Source organism: Erinaceus europaeus, chromosome 14, assembly GCF_950295315.1.
Source record: "Erinaceus europaeus chromosome 14, mEriEur2.1, whole genome shotgun sequence".
NCBI classification, from domain to species: domain Eukaryota; kingdom Metazoa; phylum Chordata; class Mammalia; order Eulipotyphla; family Erinaceidae; genus Erinaceus; species Erinaceus europaeus.
In genome coordinates, this window is record NC_080175.1 from 46,200,385 (window position 1) to 46,219,902 (window position 19,518).

The following is a 19,518-nucleotide window of genomic DNA, read 5'->3' on the forward strand; positions in this document are numbered from 1 at the left end:
CATGTCACTGGTGGGTGCTTCAGTGGGCTGGGGACAAGTGCTAGAGCTCAGGTCTGAGCTGTGGCTCCATCAGAGGGGCACGGCTTGCTAGTACTCAAGGGGCTGCCAGGAGTTTAGGCAGACAGGTCAGGCCCCCAAGTATGAGGGCAATTCTTGAGGGATAGGTCATCAGTGCTACATTCCCTCTCTCTACCTTTCTCAGAGCAATTGGTGCTTGCAGGAGCTCCTGGGCATGGGGATGAGCCCAGGAGCTTTGGCCACAGCAGTCAGGAGTCAGCTTGGAGGGCATGGAGTCCCTTCTAAGGCACCTGGGGAACACTCCTGAACCCCTGAGAATCTGGGGGGCACTCACACCCATCTGTCCTGCTTGGACACTCCCCAGTCAGGGCAGGGTAGCTCAGTGTTGGGGGCTGGAGGCAAAGGAACAAAAAGCTAAAGCAAAACAACAGTGACAAATTTATTTAAAGACAAGGAAGGTGCTGAGGGCATAGAACTCCGGTGGTGGATGTGGTGTGGAAACACCCTACTACATCCAGATCATAATTCACCCCATTATCCATTATCTTATAATCTTGTAAACCTCTATTAAATCACAGACACACAAGAAAGAAGTGTCTGGGAGGAAAGCATGAGGAGGCAGCCTGGCCACCTGGGCTGGTGTAGAAAACATAAAACACCTGTCCTACACCCCTCCGTGTGCTCTCAGGAAGCAGATGCCCACCTCCTGGCTCTGTGGGCACACCTGTGGGGGCCTGGGGTCTAGGCTTCTGAGGTGTCCAGGGGGCTGCAGATGTGCCTTCAATCGAGGGTCTCCTCCAAGTTTCCCTTGGGGTGCACTTTCTGGCTTCTGGCAACAAATCAAGAGGGGGAAACATCAGACAGCAGAACCCCTGCCCCTGAGCTCCCCCAGAGGCCCCGCTCTCTGGGCACATCCAAGGGCAGCTCCTTTCACCCATGGAGAGCCCTAGGGTGCCATTCCAAACTGCCCCCCCTCTTCACAAAGCTGTTTGCCAGGCCTGGTGGGCTTTAGTTTCAGGATGGGGCTGGAGGAAGTACCCTCTGGGGCCAGCTCAGGCAAATGCAAGCAGTGGGTGGGTGTGGCGCTCTCTACTTGAGGACTGGTGGACTCCAGGTGCCAAGCACCCTGTATGCCCACTCCCCACCTGCCAGAAAAGTGGCAGGTGCACTCGGCCCTCAAGAAGAGTGACAATCAAACAGCATAGCCCTTGTCAGGCTCCCTCTCAAAACAGCAGGACAGAATGCACTGTGCAGATGGGTAAACTGAGTCACAGAAAGCATAAAGGACATTGCTGGTCATGTGAAGCTGGGGTGACCTGATCCAACCCAGCCACAGGCCCTCCGGTGGGACCTATGCACTTCACATAGGGCAGTCTGCTGGAAGTGGGGCCTTCTGGAGATTCTGGACGGTTCCCACCACACAAGCAGAACATAGTATCTCTGCACTCTGCTCTCCACTCTCCTATCTCCTCAAGGACACTGCCCTGCCCACTGTCTTAGGAGCAGCTGAGCCCTGCAATATGCTCACAGCCCCATGGACCTGACTCCTGGGGCAGGTGACCAGCCTACTCACCTCTTTGGGGCTGGCTCAGGGGCTGCAGGGAGGCCCAGGGTCCTGCGGATGTGCTCTCGGGATCGAATGTCAGCCTGGGGAGGGAAGGCTGAGTGAGACAGGTGGCCTCTGAACAGGCTTCAGCCCCTCCTGAGAGGCTGTGGAGGCATGGTCAGCCTGTCCAGACACAATCTCTTAGGCTGGATGGGGAGTAGCAGTTGCAGGGAGTGGGGGTGCAGGGTCACCCCCAATCCAGGCCCTGCCGGAGCAGCTTGGCTGCCATCAGATCTGCAAAGTGGTTGTTCCTGAAAATTCTGCTTGAGCCCAATGCTTCTCTATGAAAAGCTCTCTGCAGAGGATTCCCTAGGCCTGCCTGTCTCTGACTAGTGAGCTGTAACTCTACCCCTTGTAAATGTTTGCATAAGGGTTCTGCAGTCACAGTAGGAAAGGGGGCTTGTGGGCTGCAGGGTGGGCAGGAGCTGACCCTGATGGCAGGGGCTCATCCCACATACTGAGCCCTCTCAAGGAGGCCCCAGGCCCCAGCTCAGACTAGCCTCAAGCTGCTGATGCCCAGAGCCAGAGGGCTCTGCCCAGAGGATGGAGAACAGGCAGGGCCAAGTGGTGGGTGTAGTGTGGGGAGCTGGCAGCCCCCACCTGATCAGGAAGAGAGCACCAGGCCTGGTGCAGTGACCTGTGGATGGCCCAGAGTGTTAGGTGCCAGCCCCACACCCAGGGAGCAGTTAGTGGCAAAGTGCCAGTGGGCCCAAGCAAAAGGCCAGGACAGGGGCTCCCTGGACTCTATTCCAGAGCTAGACAGCCACCAGGCGTGCAGGGTACTTTTAAGACCATCCCCACCTGTGGCAAGGTCTCTGCCCACCAAGTGGGGGGACAGAGACGTCCTGTCCCTGGGGGAATGTGGAGTGTGTTCTCTCCTCCAGCAGGAGGGGGACAGAGCAGGAAAGGCCTCCTGGGGCCAGATCACATGTTGGCTCCCACCCCCCCACCCCCAACTCAGCAGAGCCCTGGCTGAGGAGAAAGAGAGGTTGGTGGACCCTTGGCAGGCTGCTCTGAGTCTTCAGCTGCCATAGGCTGCTGGCCATGCTGTATGCAGCCTACTGCTGCCACCTGGGGGCTACCCTGCACAGTGGTGGTTCTGTCTCCTACAGAAAGAGTTGTCCCTCAGCCTTGGCTCCTGACTGCAGGAGCTCACAGCCAGGATGGCACCCCTTTCCAGGCCACCTGGGCATCAGGGGCCTAAGCAGTGATTAGGGGAGGGGAGTTCCAGGGCTCCCTCATCACCTGAGCTGGTTCTTCTAACAGCCCTGGGTGTTGCCCATGAGGCTATGAGTAAGTACAGGTGTGCAGTGAGTACCCTGGCAGAGGCAGTAGAGGACTGAGTCTGCCCCTACCCTCCCAGAGCCCCACAAGGGTATATCAGTTTCTGGCCATCCCCTACCTGGCGCACAGGCTCAGGGATTCGGAACCTGCAGCAGCTATGGGTCAGGCGCACAGCTGTCTGCAGGCTCACCTTGTGGCCCACAGAGACATACAGGGGATTGGTGCTGCGGTCATGGCTTCTCAGGGCCTGGAATAAGGAAGGCAAGGTCAGCACTGAAGGCAACTGGGGCAGCAGGAAGCATCCTGGGGGTAGGTGGGCCATGTGGCCCACAGGCTCCACCCCACCTTGGCCAGGATGTGGGGAGTAAAGGTGCAGCCCCCCACCATCAGAGAAATAGAAGGGTGGAGGTGGAAGGGGCCATATGTGCTCAGTGTAGGCCCTTGGCCACTCACCATGCCCAGGACAGTCCTAGACTCCCCCATCAGTGGGAAGGAGTCTCCTCCCGCATGCAGAAGCTGCATCTGCAAGACAGGAAGGCAGAAACACTCCTTTCTAGGTGGAGGGCCAAGAAAAGGCTCCACAGGGGAGCGGCATCCTACATGTGGCCTCAGCCAGCAAAGTGGACACTTGCCTGGCTCCAAAGAGGCCCTGGAGCTGGGGTCTGTCCCCACCCCAGAGAGGGGAACACAGAGCTGGGGGTGGGGTGGGTAAGCCTCAGGCCTCACAGTAGAGGCAGGGCCACTGTCTGCCACGATCTCCTGCAAGAGTCCAGGCACTTTTCATTCATCTCGCAAAACTGTTGGATGTGTGTATGTATGTGTGTGTGTATGGCGGGGGGGGCGACTCACTGAGTGTGCCAGGGACATTCAGTAAACAGCTGTGTCCGTGGGCACAGAGCCCAGGGGGGTGAACCAGGCCAGGCCTGTGGAGCGAAGGTCAGTCTCTATGGCTCCCTCTGTAGGGCCAGGGGTGCATGTGTGATAGACCAGCAGGAGGGCACTGCCAGCAGGCCTGGAGGCTGGGGCAGCAGGAAGCAAGATGGGTAAGGGCGTGCAGAGAAAGTGGAGTCCCAGGAGGCTGGGAAAACAGTGCATAACTAACAGAGCACTGGACTTGTGTACCTGAGACTGCTGGTTTGATCCCCTGCACCACATGTACCCAAGTGATGCATGGCTTTAATACCCCCTCCTTATGCACTGAGACTCCTTCCCAGCCCCCCGCCCCAGTTCTCCCTGGGCACTGACTGCCTTCCACCCCCATCTTGTGCACCCATGTCCCCCTACCCCTCCTATGTACTCATGTCCCTCTCACCCTCTCCCTGTGCAGAGCATTGTTCTCCAGACCATCCACCTGTAGCAGTTTCTTGGCCACCCCGATGCAGGGCAGATCTGTGAGGATGCCGAGGTGGCAGGCCACACCAAAACCTATAGAATGGAGGGAAAGGCCACAGTAGTGCCCAGCTGGCACTGGAGCTGAGCTACCTCAGGGGGCAGAGCCTGCTGCAGGCAGGACTCAGAGACCATTGTCTGGCTCTGGAGGTGGTCCTGGGTCACAGGCTGAAAGGACACTCCTCCCCCTGCCCCACCTGGCACCTCCAGGCTCCTCCTCCCTTTGTGCCCAGACCTCTGTGGGTCTGCCCCCCAAGCTCTCTACTCTGGGGCTCCCATCAGGCAGGCTGGGCTGCAGTGACTGGTCCAGGACTGGCTTGCTGGTTCCACATCGGCACCCTGGGTGCATGTGATCACCTTCTGGTCATCCATCGGCTCCCAAGGTAGCTCCCATCCTAGTCCGTGAGGGTGAAGTGTCCCTTTTCCTCTATGCTCCCCACCCCAACCAGGCTCTAGCACCCCAGTTAGCCTGGCTGGTGAGACATCTCTAGCACCCCAGTTAGGACTGGCTGGCTCTAGCACCAGGCTCTAGTACCAGGTTCTAGCACCCCAGTTAGGACTGGCTGGCGAGACATCTGCTAGTGGTGGGGTCAACAGGGCCATTTTGTGGGCTGGATTACCTCGGGGGTGGAGCACCCCATTTCCATCCACGAAAAGGACCTGGAAGAACCACAGAAGACAGTCATGTCCAATGAAGAGCCCGCAGCCATAGGTGGGGGGAGGTTTCCCCAGCAGGAGTAGGGGGACTGCCATCTCTGGGGGAACTGAGGTTTCTAAGGGTCCCAGTACCTGCCTGGGGCACAAGGCTGGGCTTGGTGTCCCGCAGTCGCTGCATGGCATCCCGCAGGAAGGGCACCTCCCGGAAGGCCAGGAATCCGGGCACATAGGGGGTACTCAGGCTGACCAGCTGGTTGTCCTCGTACAGTACCTGTCACCAGGTGCCAGGTCATTCTCTGTCCTTTTGATATCAGCAGCATGGATTCAATCCCATGCTGGGTCCCAAGTGCTGAAGGGCTCCACCTCCCAATCTGAAGCTGCCTCCCACCAGGGGTGCTGGCTGTGAAGCAGGGACCCCAGGGAGAAAAGGCTGGTCTTCACAGAAGTTGCCAGAGCCAGACTGGCAATGCCAGCATTAGGAAGAGACAGGCCTGAAGTCAGAGCTGGACAGACCCAGCACTGACCTTGGGAAAAAACAGCCCCCCCCCTGGAGGGGGCTGGGGGTTACAGGGAATGATCTGTACATCACCTGAGAGGAAAGGGGGTATCCAGTGGTTCTATGGGAGCTGGGAGGCAGGGGGTGCCAGGGATGGGACCTGTGGTTGGGGTGTTTTCAGATCCGCTGAGTCCCGAGTGCCCTTTCTTGGAATGTCCCCACCACAGAGTGGCCCAGTGGCCCTGCGGGGAACATCAGAGGGACCCCAGCCCAGCATGCGGGGACCCTAACTTTTCACCTATCAGACAAACATGAGCAGTCTGTACTGCCTCAAGGGCTTTCAGCTGTATGGCAATCTGTTACTGAACCCCCAATGTCTTGGTGGAGGCTTTCAAAATTGCAGCCTCCCCCTACACTCCCCCTTGAAGCTCCCTCAGAGGAAGGACAGCTGGTTTGTCTTTTTGACATTAGTGACTCATGGGGAACGTGTTAGTACTGTGAAAGATCAAAGGGCCAGGTCATAGTGACCCCACTGCACCCCACACAGTAAGATGACACCACGGGACACAAATTTAGTTCAAGTGCAGCCTAGGCTCTCCCAGGCCTTTGACAGTGTATATCATTGTATGCACAGGAAACAGGGGTCCCAGAGACCAGAAAAAAACAGCAGTGTAGACACAGTCCCTGAGCCAGGGGCCAGGCAGGACTGGGAGCCCAGATTCTTGTGATGGGCCACACATGTGTGCCATGGGGAACAAACATTCCACAGCAGCAGTACCTGCGCAGATGATGCTCCAGGCCAGTGGGGCTCTGAAGAAGAGGCCTGGGACTAGGTGGTGCCAAGTGCTGCTTCTGGGAAGGAAGGGGGGGACTCTTGAGGGGGTGGGAGGTAGACAGGAGAGAGGAACTGTAAGAAAGACCTTGGGAATCAAGACCAGCAAAGAATCTATGCCTCTGAGGAGGCATACAGTTCACTGTCACCCACATTCTGAGAAATTCCAAACACTAGCCCCAGCTCTCCAGCTGCCTGCCTCAATGTTACATAAACAGGGACAGGCTGCATAGAGTGGTGAGAGCCCAGGCAGCCACCCACCCAGACTGGACGCTGCTCCAACAAGTCCTGTGGCAGCAGAGAGAGACCCACCAAGACCCAAATAAAGGACTAGGCAAGACCCACTCCAACACCGTACAGAAATGGATATAACCAGAACAAGATCAATTAGAGCTGATGGACAGAAAGCCAAATGGAAGAATAGATGATCATCTCAGAAATCAAGGATAATTCCCAAGAGGTCAAGACAGAGACTGATGGAAGGAGACTCTCTATGATGGTGTTGACAAAGGGTGTGGATCGAGGTGATAGCAGCAGCCCCAGACACAGCTGGGAGCAAAGTCAGCACATTTAACCGGAAAGGTAAAGAAGACAGTGCCAGAGAGTCCAAAGAACACTTAATAGCCACAACCCAGAAACATCCATGAGTAAAAAAAAACTGAGTCCATGCAGAAGAGGCCCCTGAACTTGGGGGACCTTACCCTGACCTGGAGCTGTCAATCCAAGAGGCATCGTGGTATAAGATCAAGAGTGAAGAAAATAGGCCACATGAGTAGGGACCTGCAGGAAAGATGACCTGTTGGGAATACATTGTCTCAGTGACCGTAAACAAAAGGAATTATGGGCTATGTACATAATCAGCATATGGCTGACTCATGAAGAATTGTGGGATTAGAAGTTATTTAATGAATGGTCTAGCGGAAGTTCAACCCTTCTGTCCTTTCTCGCCTTTCACCTGTTGCTGTTCCTGTCTGATCTTTTCCAGGGACTGGAGTGATGCTGTTTGTCCCTGGATCAGCATTGTAGCTAAATGCTGGCCAACCCTTAAAAGACTCATGGCTCCTGCTATAGGTCTAGCTAGCTTTTTCTTCCCTGGGCATTTTTCCATCTTGGTCATTATACACCTGATGAACTTGTCACTGTTATAAACCCACAGAAGTTTTTTTCTTTTCTTTTTTTTTTATATTTCTTTCTTTCTTTCTTTCTTTCTTTCTTTCTTTCTTTCTTTCTTTCTTTCTTTCTTTCTTCCCTTTTGTTGCCCTTGTTGTGAAGTTTTTCTTTTTACTGTAATGACCAAAGAGCAATATTGGAGATCCACCTCGACCATGTGATGGGAATTCCACCTAGAGCAGCTCTGGGACAGAGAGGACCATGGTAATAAGCAGTATGGACAAAGCTGTGACTTTTCTCAGATGTAGGAGTGACCCTGCCAGAGTGGAGGCCATGTTCAGGTCAGGCCTGCTGATGTGTATGTGTACACACACACACACACACACACACACACACAATCATCAATAGTTGAATCTGATTGCTGAGGAGATACTAGGTAGCTGAGTGTATTCCGGTACTTAACATCACTCAATGTTCAGCCTGATTTATCATCAAGTTAAAATTCTAAGGGAAAACCAGCTGAGTCTCAGTGTGCAGGTGTGACCTAATGGTCAGCAGGCTCTGTGAAGCTCAGTATGTTCCCACACAAGAGCAACCTCTAAACCAGTGAGACAGGTGACGGCCAGGCAAAGGAAAAACTGGCTGCTTGAGCAGCTGAGGAAGAGAGGCTGCTTGAGCAACACTATTTTTCTTTTTCCCTCTGATGTCTGTGCCCTGCTGCTCTGGAGTGAAAATCAAGCCAGACTACTGGGGGAGGAAGCAGATATGTGGGCTGCTTCCAGAGTCTTGAAGATAAAGGCCCAGGCAGAGATGTGCGAAGCCAAGGGACATGTTTGCAGTGTTTTCCTCTCAAGGCCATCCTGCATTCCTGAAACAAGCAGAGGGAGGAGCTGGCTTGCCAAATCCAGGCCTCTTCACTTACATTCAGTCTGCTGTCTACGAATTTCTTATTCTCTGGACAAACCAAAAGCCCAGTGACACTGGCACTGGCTGCTGCTGCTTCTGGGAAGCTCCCAGGATGCGGACACACAGGAGCCTTCAGGTGGGGGTGGGGGTGGGAGTAGAAGGGGGTAGATTTGTTTGGTGCTCTGTGGCCAAAGGCAGAATTGTGGGCCAAGGCACCTACAAGGACCTCTCAGCTCCAAGTGGAAAGGGAGAGTGGCCAGGTGCCCACTAGGAAAGGGGCTGGAGCGGGGAGTGGCACTGTGTTGGGTGCTGAAAGGTCCTGACTACATCAAAGGTGGGCCCCCGTTGTTCTAATCACTTCCCAGTCTGGTTTTGCTTTGGAATCATAGTCAGGCTTGTTTAAAACAGCAGACTCTCAGGCTGTCTGTGGGGAATTCTTTTTCCTCAGTAAGTGGCATGGGGCTCTGGAATTTATGTATTAAAAAACTTTATTGAGATACAATTTACTGTCAGAAAATTCCCTTGTGAAAAGTGTATAATTCAATGGCTCCTGCTGTTTTATTCTGCCACCATCATACTTAAGAGGGTTTTATCCATCTGAATAACCCATGTTTCCTTGAGCCCATGCTCCATATTGTACCTGCTCCTTAGGCAACAAAAGTCTACTTTCTACCTCCAGGGACTGACCTAGGGAGGCTGCACTTCCAAACACGCCTGTAGGGGCTGCTGATCTCCCTCAGCCAGCCACTGGGAGCTGATGGACTATTTAAGATCCTTTCCTTTCCAGGTCTCAGCTCCTAAGAGCCCTTGGGGACCTGCAGTTACAGGACAGAGTAAGCAGAACCACTAACTTGACTACAAGCACAGTGCTGTGGCCCCCAGGAGGCTTAGGCCTGGGAAGGGTGACGTTACAAGAAGCACAAGGAATGGGACTCAAGAAGCAAGTTGTGGGCATGGGCACATGTGGCTCACTGTATTTGCTGGTGGCTGAGCACATGCCAGTGTACCTGTGACTTCTCATGTGTGACCTTAACCTTGTCAATTTCTCACAACTTTTGTGAATTGGTGTCACCCAAGTCAGGTAAGAAGCAGTGGAGAGTGATATGGGAGGTAGTGCAGCAGATAAAGCACTGGACTCTCAAGCATGAGGGCCTGAGTTCAATCCCTGGCAGCACATGTACCAGAGTGATGTCTGATTCTTTCTCCTTCTAACTTTCTCATTAATAAATAAAATCTTCTCCTCTCCTCTCCCAGATCAACTAGGAATACCAAAGGAGACCACCTGGGACCAAAACAAGACAGGACTAGAACAACTTCAGGAATCCACCAAATCACCGGTGAGTGCAAACACGTGGCTCGTGGACAGAGAGGAGCCTAGGGAGAGATTAAGTGGCTGGTAACAGTCTGGCAGTTTACCAGTTGAGACACCACCTCCAGTCTGTTTCACCAACAAGGGGACAGCTGAAGGGAGGAGAGGACTTCCTTGAGACTCATCAAGTGCAACTCTGAGTCTCCATTGCTACTGCCCTCAGAATCTGGAGCAGCGGCAGGGAGGCCCTGTGCTGAACCAGGGGACAGAGAACTAATGAGGAAACTCAGGAGTAGATCTATATCTTGGTGGCCTAGCGGTGGGGCTGTTAGAGTCTCTTTGGACAACCACTGGATTATCTCTGCCCCACCCTGCTTTATCTCTTGGTCAGGAGTCAGTGATTAAGCTAAGAAGCCTACATATAGTTTAAAAGCCCTCAGGCTCCCATAGCCTACAGGGGAGAAAAAGAACAAAAGAGGCTTTTAAGCCACTGAGCTCCAACCCAAGTATTAAAATACTATAGAAACAACTGTCAACTGCCACAACCATGAACCGTTTAATTACCTTACTTAGACACAAGTCAATCCAGGCAAGAGTGATCAGTAATTTGAAAAGTACTGAGAGAGGGAACTCATAATATAATATATAAAAACGGTTAAACCAACAAGAAGAAATATTGGAGAAGTGAACCAGGACAAGAATCCAGCTAAAAGCCCACCAAAGGTTGAAGTACAAAAAAATGAAGTCAGCATCCAAACGCTAGTTAAGGAAATAATCACAGGAGTGAGTAAAGAGTTTGAAAGAATGGTCATTAGAAATGCAGAAATAACCAATGAGACTCTGGAATAAAACACTAATAATCTCAAGGTTATTAGAGAGCTGAAAGCTGAAATAGCTGAGCTAAGAACACAACTAGCTGAACAAGCTAAAACAGTATCAGAACAGGGTAACAAAATAGATGAACTCCAGAAAACAGTAGAGGGCAGAGAGAATAGAATCAATGAGGCTGAAGATAGAATCAGCAAGATCAAGAACAAATTAGAGACAACTAAAAAAGAAGTAATAGATCTCAAAAAGAGATTAAGAGATACTGAAAACAACAACAGAGACCTATGGGATGACTTCAAAAGAAACTATATACATGTTACTGGCTTACCAGAGGAAGGAAGAGATGGAGAGGAAGAAGGCATTCTTCAGGCCATAATAGCTGAAAACTTCTCTAGTCTAGACAACATCAAAGACATAAAAAGGTTCAAGAAGCCCAGAGGTTCCCAAACAGAATTAACCCAAACTTAGACACCAAGACACATTATATTTACAATGGAAAGGAATGAGGATAAAGAAAGGATCCTGAAGGCTGCAAGAGAAAAACAGTCACCTACAGAGAAAAGCCCATAAGATTAACATCAGACTTTTCCACATAAACACTACAGGCCAGAAGAGAATGGCAAGATATCTATCAAGTACTCAATGAGAAAGGCTTTCAACCAAGAATACTATATCCTGCTAGACTGTCATTCAGAATAGATGGAGGCATCAGAACCTTCTCAGACAAGCAACAGTTGAAGGAATCAACTATCACCATCCTGCCCTGAAAGAAGTTCTGAAAGGTAAACTATAAACAGTCAGACCACAATAAATATGCCATATATCAGAATACTCTAAAATTCTCTAAGAATGCCGTTAAAATATCTTCAGTCTTTGATATCAATAAATGTCAATGGCCTGAATTCACTTATTAAAAGACACAGAGTAGGAAGATGGATCAGAAAACACAACCCAACAATATACTGACTACAGGAAACCCACCTAACTCACCAAGACAAAAACAGACTCAAAGTGAAAGGATGGAAAACTATCATACAAGCCAATGGCCCACAAAAAAGGACAGGAACATCTATTCTCATATCACACACGATAGACTTTATATTAAAAAAGATAGGGATGGACCCTACTTAATGCTCAGAGGATCAGTCAATCAAGAGGACTTAACAATTATTAACATCTATGCACCCAATGAGAAGCCATCTCAATACATCAAACATCTACTGGAAGAGCTACAGCAATATATTAACAGTAACACATATCATAGTAGGGGACTTCAACACCCCACTCTCTCAACTTGACAGATCATCCAGGCAGAAAATCAATAAAGACATGAGGGAGCTAAATGAGGAGATAGATAAACTAGAACTATTGGACATTTTCAGAGTCATTCATCCCAAGAAACTGGAATACACATTTTACTCAAGTCCACATGGGTCATTCTCAAGGATAGACCATATGTTAGGCCACAAAGACAGCATCAGCAAATTCAAGAGCATTGAAATCATCCCAAGCATCTTCTCAGACCACACTGGAATTAAACTAACACTTAACAATCTACTAGTAGTCCCAAAATGTGGAAGCTCAACAGTACACTATTTAACAACTACTGGGTCAAAGAGGAAATAAAGGAAGAAATAAAAATTTTTGAGAGTTCAATGAAAATGAAGACACAAGCTATCAACATATTTGGGACACAACTAAGGCAGTACTGAGAGGGAAGTTCATAGCCATACAAACACATTAGGAAACAAGAAAAAGCACAAATAAAAAGCCTGATTGCACATCTTAGAGACCTAGAAGAAGAAGAACCCTAAAGCAACCAGAAGGACAGAAATCACTAAAGTTAGGGCAGAAGTAAATAACATTGAAAATAAGAAAACCATACAAAAGATCAAAGAAATTAAATATTGGTTCTTCGAAAGACTGAACAAAATCAACAATCTTTAGCCAGACTTACAAAACAAAAAAGGGAGAAGACCCAAATAAATAATAAAAAAAAGTAAATGAAAGAGGAGATATCACAACAGACAACCACAGAAATTCAACATATCATGTGAGGCTTCTATGAACAACTATGTGCCACCAAGCTATAGAACCTGGAAGAAATGGACAATTTCCTAGATACCAACCAACATCTAAAACTAAGTAAAGAGGAAGTGGATAACATGAACAGGCCCATCACAGCTAATGAAATTGAAACCGTTATCAAAAATCTCCCCAAAAATAAAAGTCCTGGACCAGATGGTTTTACAAATGAATTCTACAAAACCTTCCAAGAAGAACTAATACCTATACTTTTAAAAGTTTCCCAGAAGATTGAAGTCACTGGAATACTCCCTGCCAGCTTCTATGAAGCCAACATCACCCTGATACCAAAAGCAGACAGGGACACAACCAAAAAAGAAAACGACAGGCCAATATCTCTGATGAACATAGATGCTAAAATACTGAACAAAATTCTAGCCAACTGGATACAGCAGTATATTAAAAAGATTGTTCTTCATGACCAAGTGGGGTTTATCCCAGGGATGCAAGGTTGGTTTAATATACATAAATCAATCAATGTGATCCACCACATCAACAAAAGCAAGACCAAAACCCACATGGTCATATCAATAGATGCAGAGAAAGCCTTTGACAAAATACAACATCCCTTTATGATCAAAACACTACAAAAAATGGGAATAGATGGAAAATTCCTGAAGATAGTGGAGTCTCTATATAGCAAACCTACAGCCAACATCATACTCAATGGTGAAAAACTGGAAGCATTTCCCCTCAGATCAGGTACTAGACAGGGCTGCCCACTATCACCATTACTATTCAACATAGTGTTGGAAGTTCTTGCCATAGCAATCAGGCAGGAGCAAGGAATTAAAAGCATACAGATTGGAAGAGAAGAAGTCAAACTCTCCCTATTTGCAGATGACTTGAGAGTATACATAGAAAAACCTAAGGAATCTAGCAAGAAGCTTTTGGAAATCATCAGGCAATACAGTAAGGTGTCAGGCTATAAAATTAACATTCAAAAGTCAGTGGCATTCCTCTATGCAAACACTAAGTTAGAAGAAGTTGAAATCCAGAAATCAATTCCTTTTACTACATCAACAAAAACAAGAAAATTTCTAGGAATAAACCTAACCAAAGAACTGAAAGACTTGTATACTGAAAATTATGAGTCACTACTCAAGGAAATAGAAAAAGACACAAAAAAGTGGAAAGATATTCCATGTTCATGGGTTGGAAGAATTAACATCATCAAAATGAATATACTACCCAGAGCCATCTACAAATTTAATTTGATCCCCATCAAGATCCTAACCACATTTTTTAGGAGAATAGAACAAATGCTACAAATGTTTATCTGGAACCAGAAGAGACCTAGAATCGCCAAAGCAATCTTGAGAAGAAAGAACTGGAGGCATCACACTCCCAGATCTCAAATTGTATTATAGGACCACTGCAATAAAAACTGCTTGGTACTGGAACATGAATAGACACACACAATGGAATAGAATTGAGAGCCCAGAAGTAAGCCCCCACACGTACATCTAATCTTTGACAAAGGTACCAAGATTATTAAATGAGGAAAGGAGAGTCTCTTCAACAAATGGTGTTGGAAACAATGGGTTGAAACATGCAGAAGAATGAAACTGAACCACTACATTTCACCAAATACAAAAGTAAATTCCAAAGTGGATCAAGGACTTGGGTGTTAGACTGGAAACTATCAGATACTTAGAGGAAAATATTGGCAAAGCTCTTTTCTGTATAAATTTTAAAGACATCTTCAATGAAATGAATCCAATTACAAAGAAAACTAAGGCAAGCATAAACCTATGGGACTACATCAAATTAAAAAGTTTCTGCACAGCAAAAGAAACCACTACCCAAATCAAGAGACCCTTCACAGAATGGGAGAAGATCTTTACATGCCATACAACAGACAAGAGGCTAATAACCAGAATAAATAAAGAGCTTGCCAAACTCAACAACAAGACAACAAATAACCCCATCCAAAAATGGGGGGAGGACATGGACAGAATATTCACCACAGAAGAGATCCAAAAGGCTGAGAAACACATGAAAAAATGCTCCAAGTCTCTGATTGTCAGAGAAATGCAAATAAAGACAACAGTGAGATACCATTTCACTCCTGTGAGAATGTCATACATCAGAAAAGGTAACAGCAGCAAATGCTGGAGAGGGTGTGGGGTCAAAGGAACCCTCCTACACTGCTGGTGGGAATGTCAATTGGTCCAACCCCTGTGGAAAACAGTCTGGAGAACTCTCAGAAGGCTAGAAATGGACCTACCCTATGATCCTGCAATTCCTCTCCTGGGTATATATCCTAAGGAACCCAACACATCCATCCAAAAAGATCTGTGTACACATATGTTCTTGGCAGCACAATTTATAATAGCCAAACCCTGGAAGCAACCCAGGTTGCTTCAACAACAGATGAGTGGCTGAGCAAGTTGTGGTATATATACTCAGCTATAAAAAATGGTGATTTCACCATTTTCAGCCGATCTTGGGTGGGCCTTGAGAACTTCATGTTAAGTGGAATAAGTCAGAAACAGAAGGATGAATATGGGATGATCTCACTCTCAGGCAGAAGTTGAAAAACAAGATCAGAAAAGAAAACACAAGTAGAACCTGAACTGGAATTAGCGTATCGCACTAAAGTAAAAGACTCTGGGGTGGGTGGTGGTGGTGGTGGCGAATACAGGTCTAAGAAGGACGACAGAGGACCTAGTTGCGGCTGTACTGTTATATGGACAACTGGAAAATGTTATGCATGTACAAACTATTGTATTTACTATCAAATGTAAAACATTAATTCCCCAATAAATAAATAAATAAAGTCTTAAAAAATAAAAGCAATGGGTCACTCTCCAAACTAACCAGGGGGATCTATGAGACAAGGTCTGGAAAGCTTTCATCACACCTTCTCCCGGTGCAGGGTTGGCACTGAATCTGGAGTAAAGAGACCACTGCACACAGTATAGGAAGATAGGAAGGTGCCAATCATCCTTGGAAGCAAGTAAGGAGAAAGCTAAAGAGTACACAGACTTCCTGGACCAATATCTCCTTAGCCAAGGTTTCCAGAGCTCAGTTCAATGAACGCAAACCACATTCTTTTGCCTGTCTATTCTAGTGTGTTCCAAGATTCTGGCACCGAGACAGAAGACCTTCTGGTGACCCACCAGAAGGAAGAACAGCCAGGTTTCTACCTTGGCAGAATGGATGGGTATTCTGAGACAGAGAGGACAACTCCATCCCCTGCTTAATGAGGAGGAAAGAGACACAAAAGCTACTAGTGGAGTTGTGAGATGCCGGGGCTGACTGAAGGACCTCAGATACAGAATGGTGCAATTGAAGCCGCTGCAGCATGTTAGAGGAAGCTATCATTGTGGGGTTGGGAAGAAAGGAGTGAGATGTGGGTAGAGAGCTTTGGGAAGTGGGCTTGAGATGCAGGGTGCTGGTGTGGGGGATGGGGTATGTTTGAAGTGTGGGGAATGAGGAGTGGGGCGCTGGGTGTAAAGAGTGGGGTATGGGGCCATGAGCAGTGGGTGTGGGCTGAGTCCACAGCACTACACAAAGCTGGTCTCTGATCCTAAAGGGCTGTATTCACCAGGAGGTCCCTGGATGGTCAGCAAGGTGTTTTCTGCATTAGATGGTGGCATGCTCATTCCTTTCTGAAAATACCGCTCCTGAGAGTCTGAAGAAAGAACTGCTGGGAGGAGGAGGGTGGTCTGTGAACAGTCTGCTAGTGGGAGATGCCAGCAGGAGTGATAGTCAAACGACCAGGTGTCACAACCAGGGAAAAGGTAGTGGGAACACATTGAAGGCAGACTCGCGAAACTGAGGAAGAACGGGTCTCGAGTGCAGCTGGCAGTGAGGCCTGGGTACGGAGCTTTCCAGGTGGAGCACAAGGGCTGCACTGTTGAGGGCCACGGAACTGTCCAATCACTAGGTTCGGGAAAAGCACAGACTCTCCTGGGGCTTTTCTACCCTGTCTTTCCCCTCCGAAGGTGGCCCAAGCCACCCATGAACTTGCACTAAGTCCGCCCGGCCCTTACCTCCAGCTCGGGGTAGCTGAGCACCACCAGGGAAGCGCAGGCACGGGCGCAGTCGCCTTTCACAAACGACAAGTCCACGCCCCCGACCCTCCGCAGGCCCGAGAAGGCGGGTTCCCGCTGCCACTCCTCGGTGTCCCGGTCCACCACGCGGGCCTTCAGTTGGGCCTGCTCTCTGCAGGGCGGAGACGCGGGTGAGGGCCAGTCTGCCGGCTGCTCACTCGGAGTCCCCCGTCCCCTCCTCAGAGACCCCCACCCCCCAGACACAGAAGCGATGTCCCAACCCCAAGGCCCGAGCACCCGACAGCCATCCCGGGCCCAGGCTACTAGGTCTGAGCCCCGCGGGGATGCGAATCACTCTGTCCCCGGATCCCCCCATTACCGTTCCCAGAGCGACAGAATCTCCTCTGGAACCCCCCCCTCGGCCTCTTCGGCCATGCCCCGGCCCGGGCACTTCCGGAAACGTCACTTCCGGCGGCATCCGTGCAGGGTCAGTGTCCCGGTTGCCATGGTGCCATTCTGGGACGCTGTAAGTCTCCTGCCGCCCGGCCTCTTCACTGGAGACCTGCTGGACCCTCCCGAATCCCAGGCCGAACAGGCGGAGGAAGGCCGCGCGATGGCCACCCCGCGTCCGGCCTGGCGCCTCTTAGGAACCCAGGAGGGCCGCGTGGACGTGGAAGCTGCCTCCCAGCCGCGTCCTCGTTCTACGCCTCAGTCCTCCCCAGTGCCTAGAGGCACCATCCCAGGGTGTTTCCCATGGAAATCCCGCAGTGGGTGGTAGTGAGGCCTCTGCCCTTTGCTCAGGATCCCCTCGCAGACCTGCCCCCCTGCCACACACCTCGGGAGTGCCCACATCTTCCCCGCGATCCCTCTTGGTGCCACATTTGGGGACTGCAGCCTCCGGTTGAGGAACTGAGCGGATTCCCAGGCAGAGACGCCGGACACACGAGGCAATCACGCAAGGAACAGCGTTTATTTAATGCGGGGCACATAATCGAGACACTGAGCTCCGGCTCAGCCGTGCTTGTTCTTTCGTACAGTCAGCAACTTTTCTTTCTTTTTTAAAATTTACTTTTTAATGACAGAGATACACAAAGATACACACAGAGCCGTGCTCCGCTCTGGCTGATGATGGTGCTGGGGATTGAACCTGGACTTTGGAGCCACAGGCATGAAAGTCTTTTGCAGAACAATTAGGCTGTGTTCCCAGCCCTCAGCTTTTCCATAACAACTCATAGCAACAAGCCTAACAAGTTTTTTTTTTTTCTTCTTCTTTTTCTGTATAAAGAGAGTACAATTTGGGTTATCAGCAGGCTCTTAGGCAGAAGGAGCAGATTCCAAGGCTTCTGACCAAAGCCATCTTGATGGCAGCAGGAGCAAGCCCTGTGTGTGCTGGGAGGAGGGGGAGACGGCTGCCAACTGCATATTTTGTCTTCAGCTTGAGAAGTTAACCCTTGGCTACTCTGCCTCAGAACCTGCTACAGAACACACACACAGCCCATTTAGAGCTGGTGGCGGGAAAGGACTTTGAGTGGGAAAGAGACCTGAAAGGTAAGAGGGAGTGGCATTTTAGGTAAAACAAAACAAAACAAAACTGGATCAGGTGATGTCCTGAGCAGAACTGGGGTTTGAGATACAAAAAAGACTTCCAGTAACATTGGGGACATGGCAGGGCCCTAAGATGTGGGGCTGCTTGCAGTTGGAAGGAAGGAACACCATTCCTAGAGCCTCCACTCATCTCCAGGGCCTGAGTTCAGTTATCACACCCATTGCCTTCTCACTTGGGGACTGAGAGCTATTTTCAGAAGAACACTCTAGCATCTTGCCCAAGGCCACAGAGCTGGTAAGTGGGGGGGCCAGGGCCTACTTTGGGGCCTTCTTGGACTGTATTGTGGCTAGGATTCATGTCAGGATAAAGAGGTCTGTAGATTTGGGACCTGAGAGTCTGTCACAGGTGTGGGGGGAGGGGGAGTTTGCACAAAGCTGGTGCTATGTAGGAAGTAGTAGTGCTCTGGGTGGGGGTTCTGTCATGCTTGTTTCAGGGGGAGTGGAGTGGGGGGCACACAGAGGGAACCTGAGGAGTGTGTGAAGTAAAGGGGGTAGGATTTCACTCTTTGCTTGCCTCCCACTGCTTCCTGAAATCCTCCTGCCTCCTATGAAGAAAGTAGAGTCCTGCTGATCCCAGAGTTCCTTTTGGTCCAGTGAGGTTGATGTTTATTTTATTTTATTTTTTACTAGTGATTTAAGAATGGTTTACAAAATTCCAAGAATGCAGGGGTATAGTTCCACACCACAGCTAACACCACAATTCTGTGTCCTCCCACCCCAGTGATAGCCACCATAGTTCTCACTAAATCTTTTTTTTTCTTTTTTATTTAAGAAAGGATTAATTAAAAAAACCATAGGGTAGGAGGGGTACAACTCCCTCCACACAATTCCCACCACCCAATCTCCATATTCCACCCCCTCCCCTGATAGCTTTCCTATTCTCCATCCCTCTGGGAGCATGGACCCAGGGTCATTGTGGGTTGCGGAAGGTGGAAGGTCTGGCTTCTGTAATTGCTTCCCGCTGAACATGGGCGTTGACTGGTCGGTCCATACTCCCAGTCTGCCTCTCTCTTTCCCTAGTAGGGTGGGTCTCTGGGGTCCGCTTCACTAAATCTTAAGAGACAGTTTGGCTTCTTCCAAGTTCATGTGTTTCAATTTTCTATATTCCATATATGAGCCAACCCATACGGTAGTTTGTCTTTCATAGTGTGGTGAATTTTGTCATGATGTGCTCTTTTGAGGGAAACTACTTTCCTGGTACTTATTTGTTTAGCTCCCCCCCTCCCCACCTCTATTGGGGTTTCACCACTTTAGATAGAGATAGAGACAGGAAAAAATACCACAGCACTAAAGCTTCCTTCAGTGAAGTGGGAGCCAGGCTTAAACCTGGATCATGTATGAGAAAAAGCATGTGTGCTGTCCAGGTGAGCTATATTGCCAGACCACCAAAGG

General features: G+C 49.4%; 1 protein-coding gene across 13 annotated transcripts; it reads right to left on the reverse strand.

Moving 5' to 3' along the window:
* Positions 1–444: 444 nt before the first annotated feature.
* ENDOV (endonuclease V) lies at positions 445–17,045 on the reverse strand. Of its 13 annotated transcripts, none has more exons than XM_060171828.1 (9): positions 16,901–17,044; positions 16,522–16,693; positions 5,091–5,225; positions 4,918–4,957; positions 4,260–4,333; positions 3,362–3,430; positions 3,027–3,155; positions 1,592–1,665; positions 445–847 (listed from the first exon to the last, which is right to left on the reverse strand). In XM_060171828.1, the coding sequence occupies exons 1-9, from the start codon at positions 16,954–16,956 to the stop codon at positions 799–801; spliced, it is 798 nt and encodes a 265-aa protein (XP_060027811.1). In that variant the 5' UTR covers positions 16,957–17,044; the 3' UTR covers positions 445–798. The 13 variants fall into 13 exon arrangements, with proteins under 13 accessions (XP_060027811.1, XP_016050313.1, XP_060027819.1 ...); XM_016194827.2 differs by having other exon boundaries at positions 4,221–4,333; XM_060171836.1 differs by lacking the exon at positions 5,091–5,225 and having other exon boundaries at positions 16,901–17,045.
* Between the last annotated feature and the right edge of the window lie 2,473 nt (positions 17,046–19,518).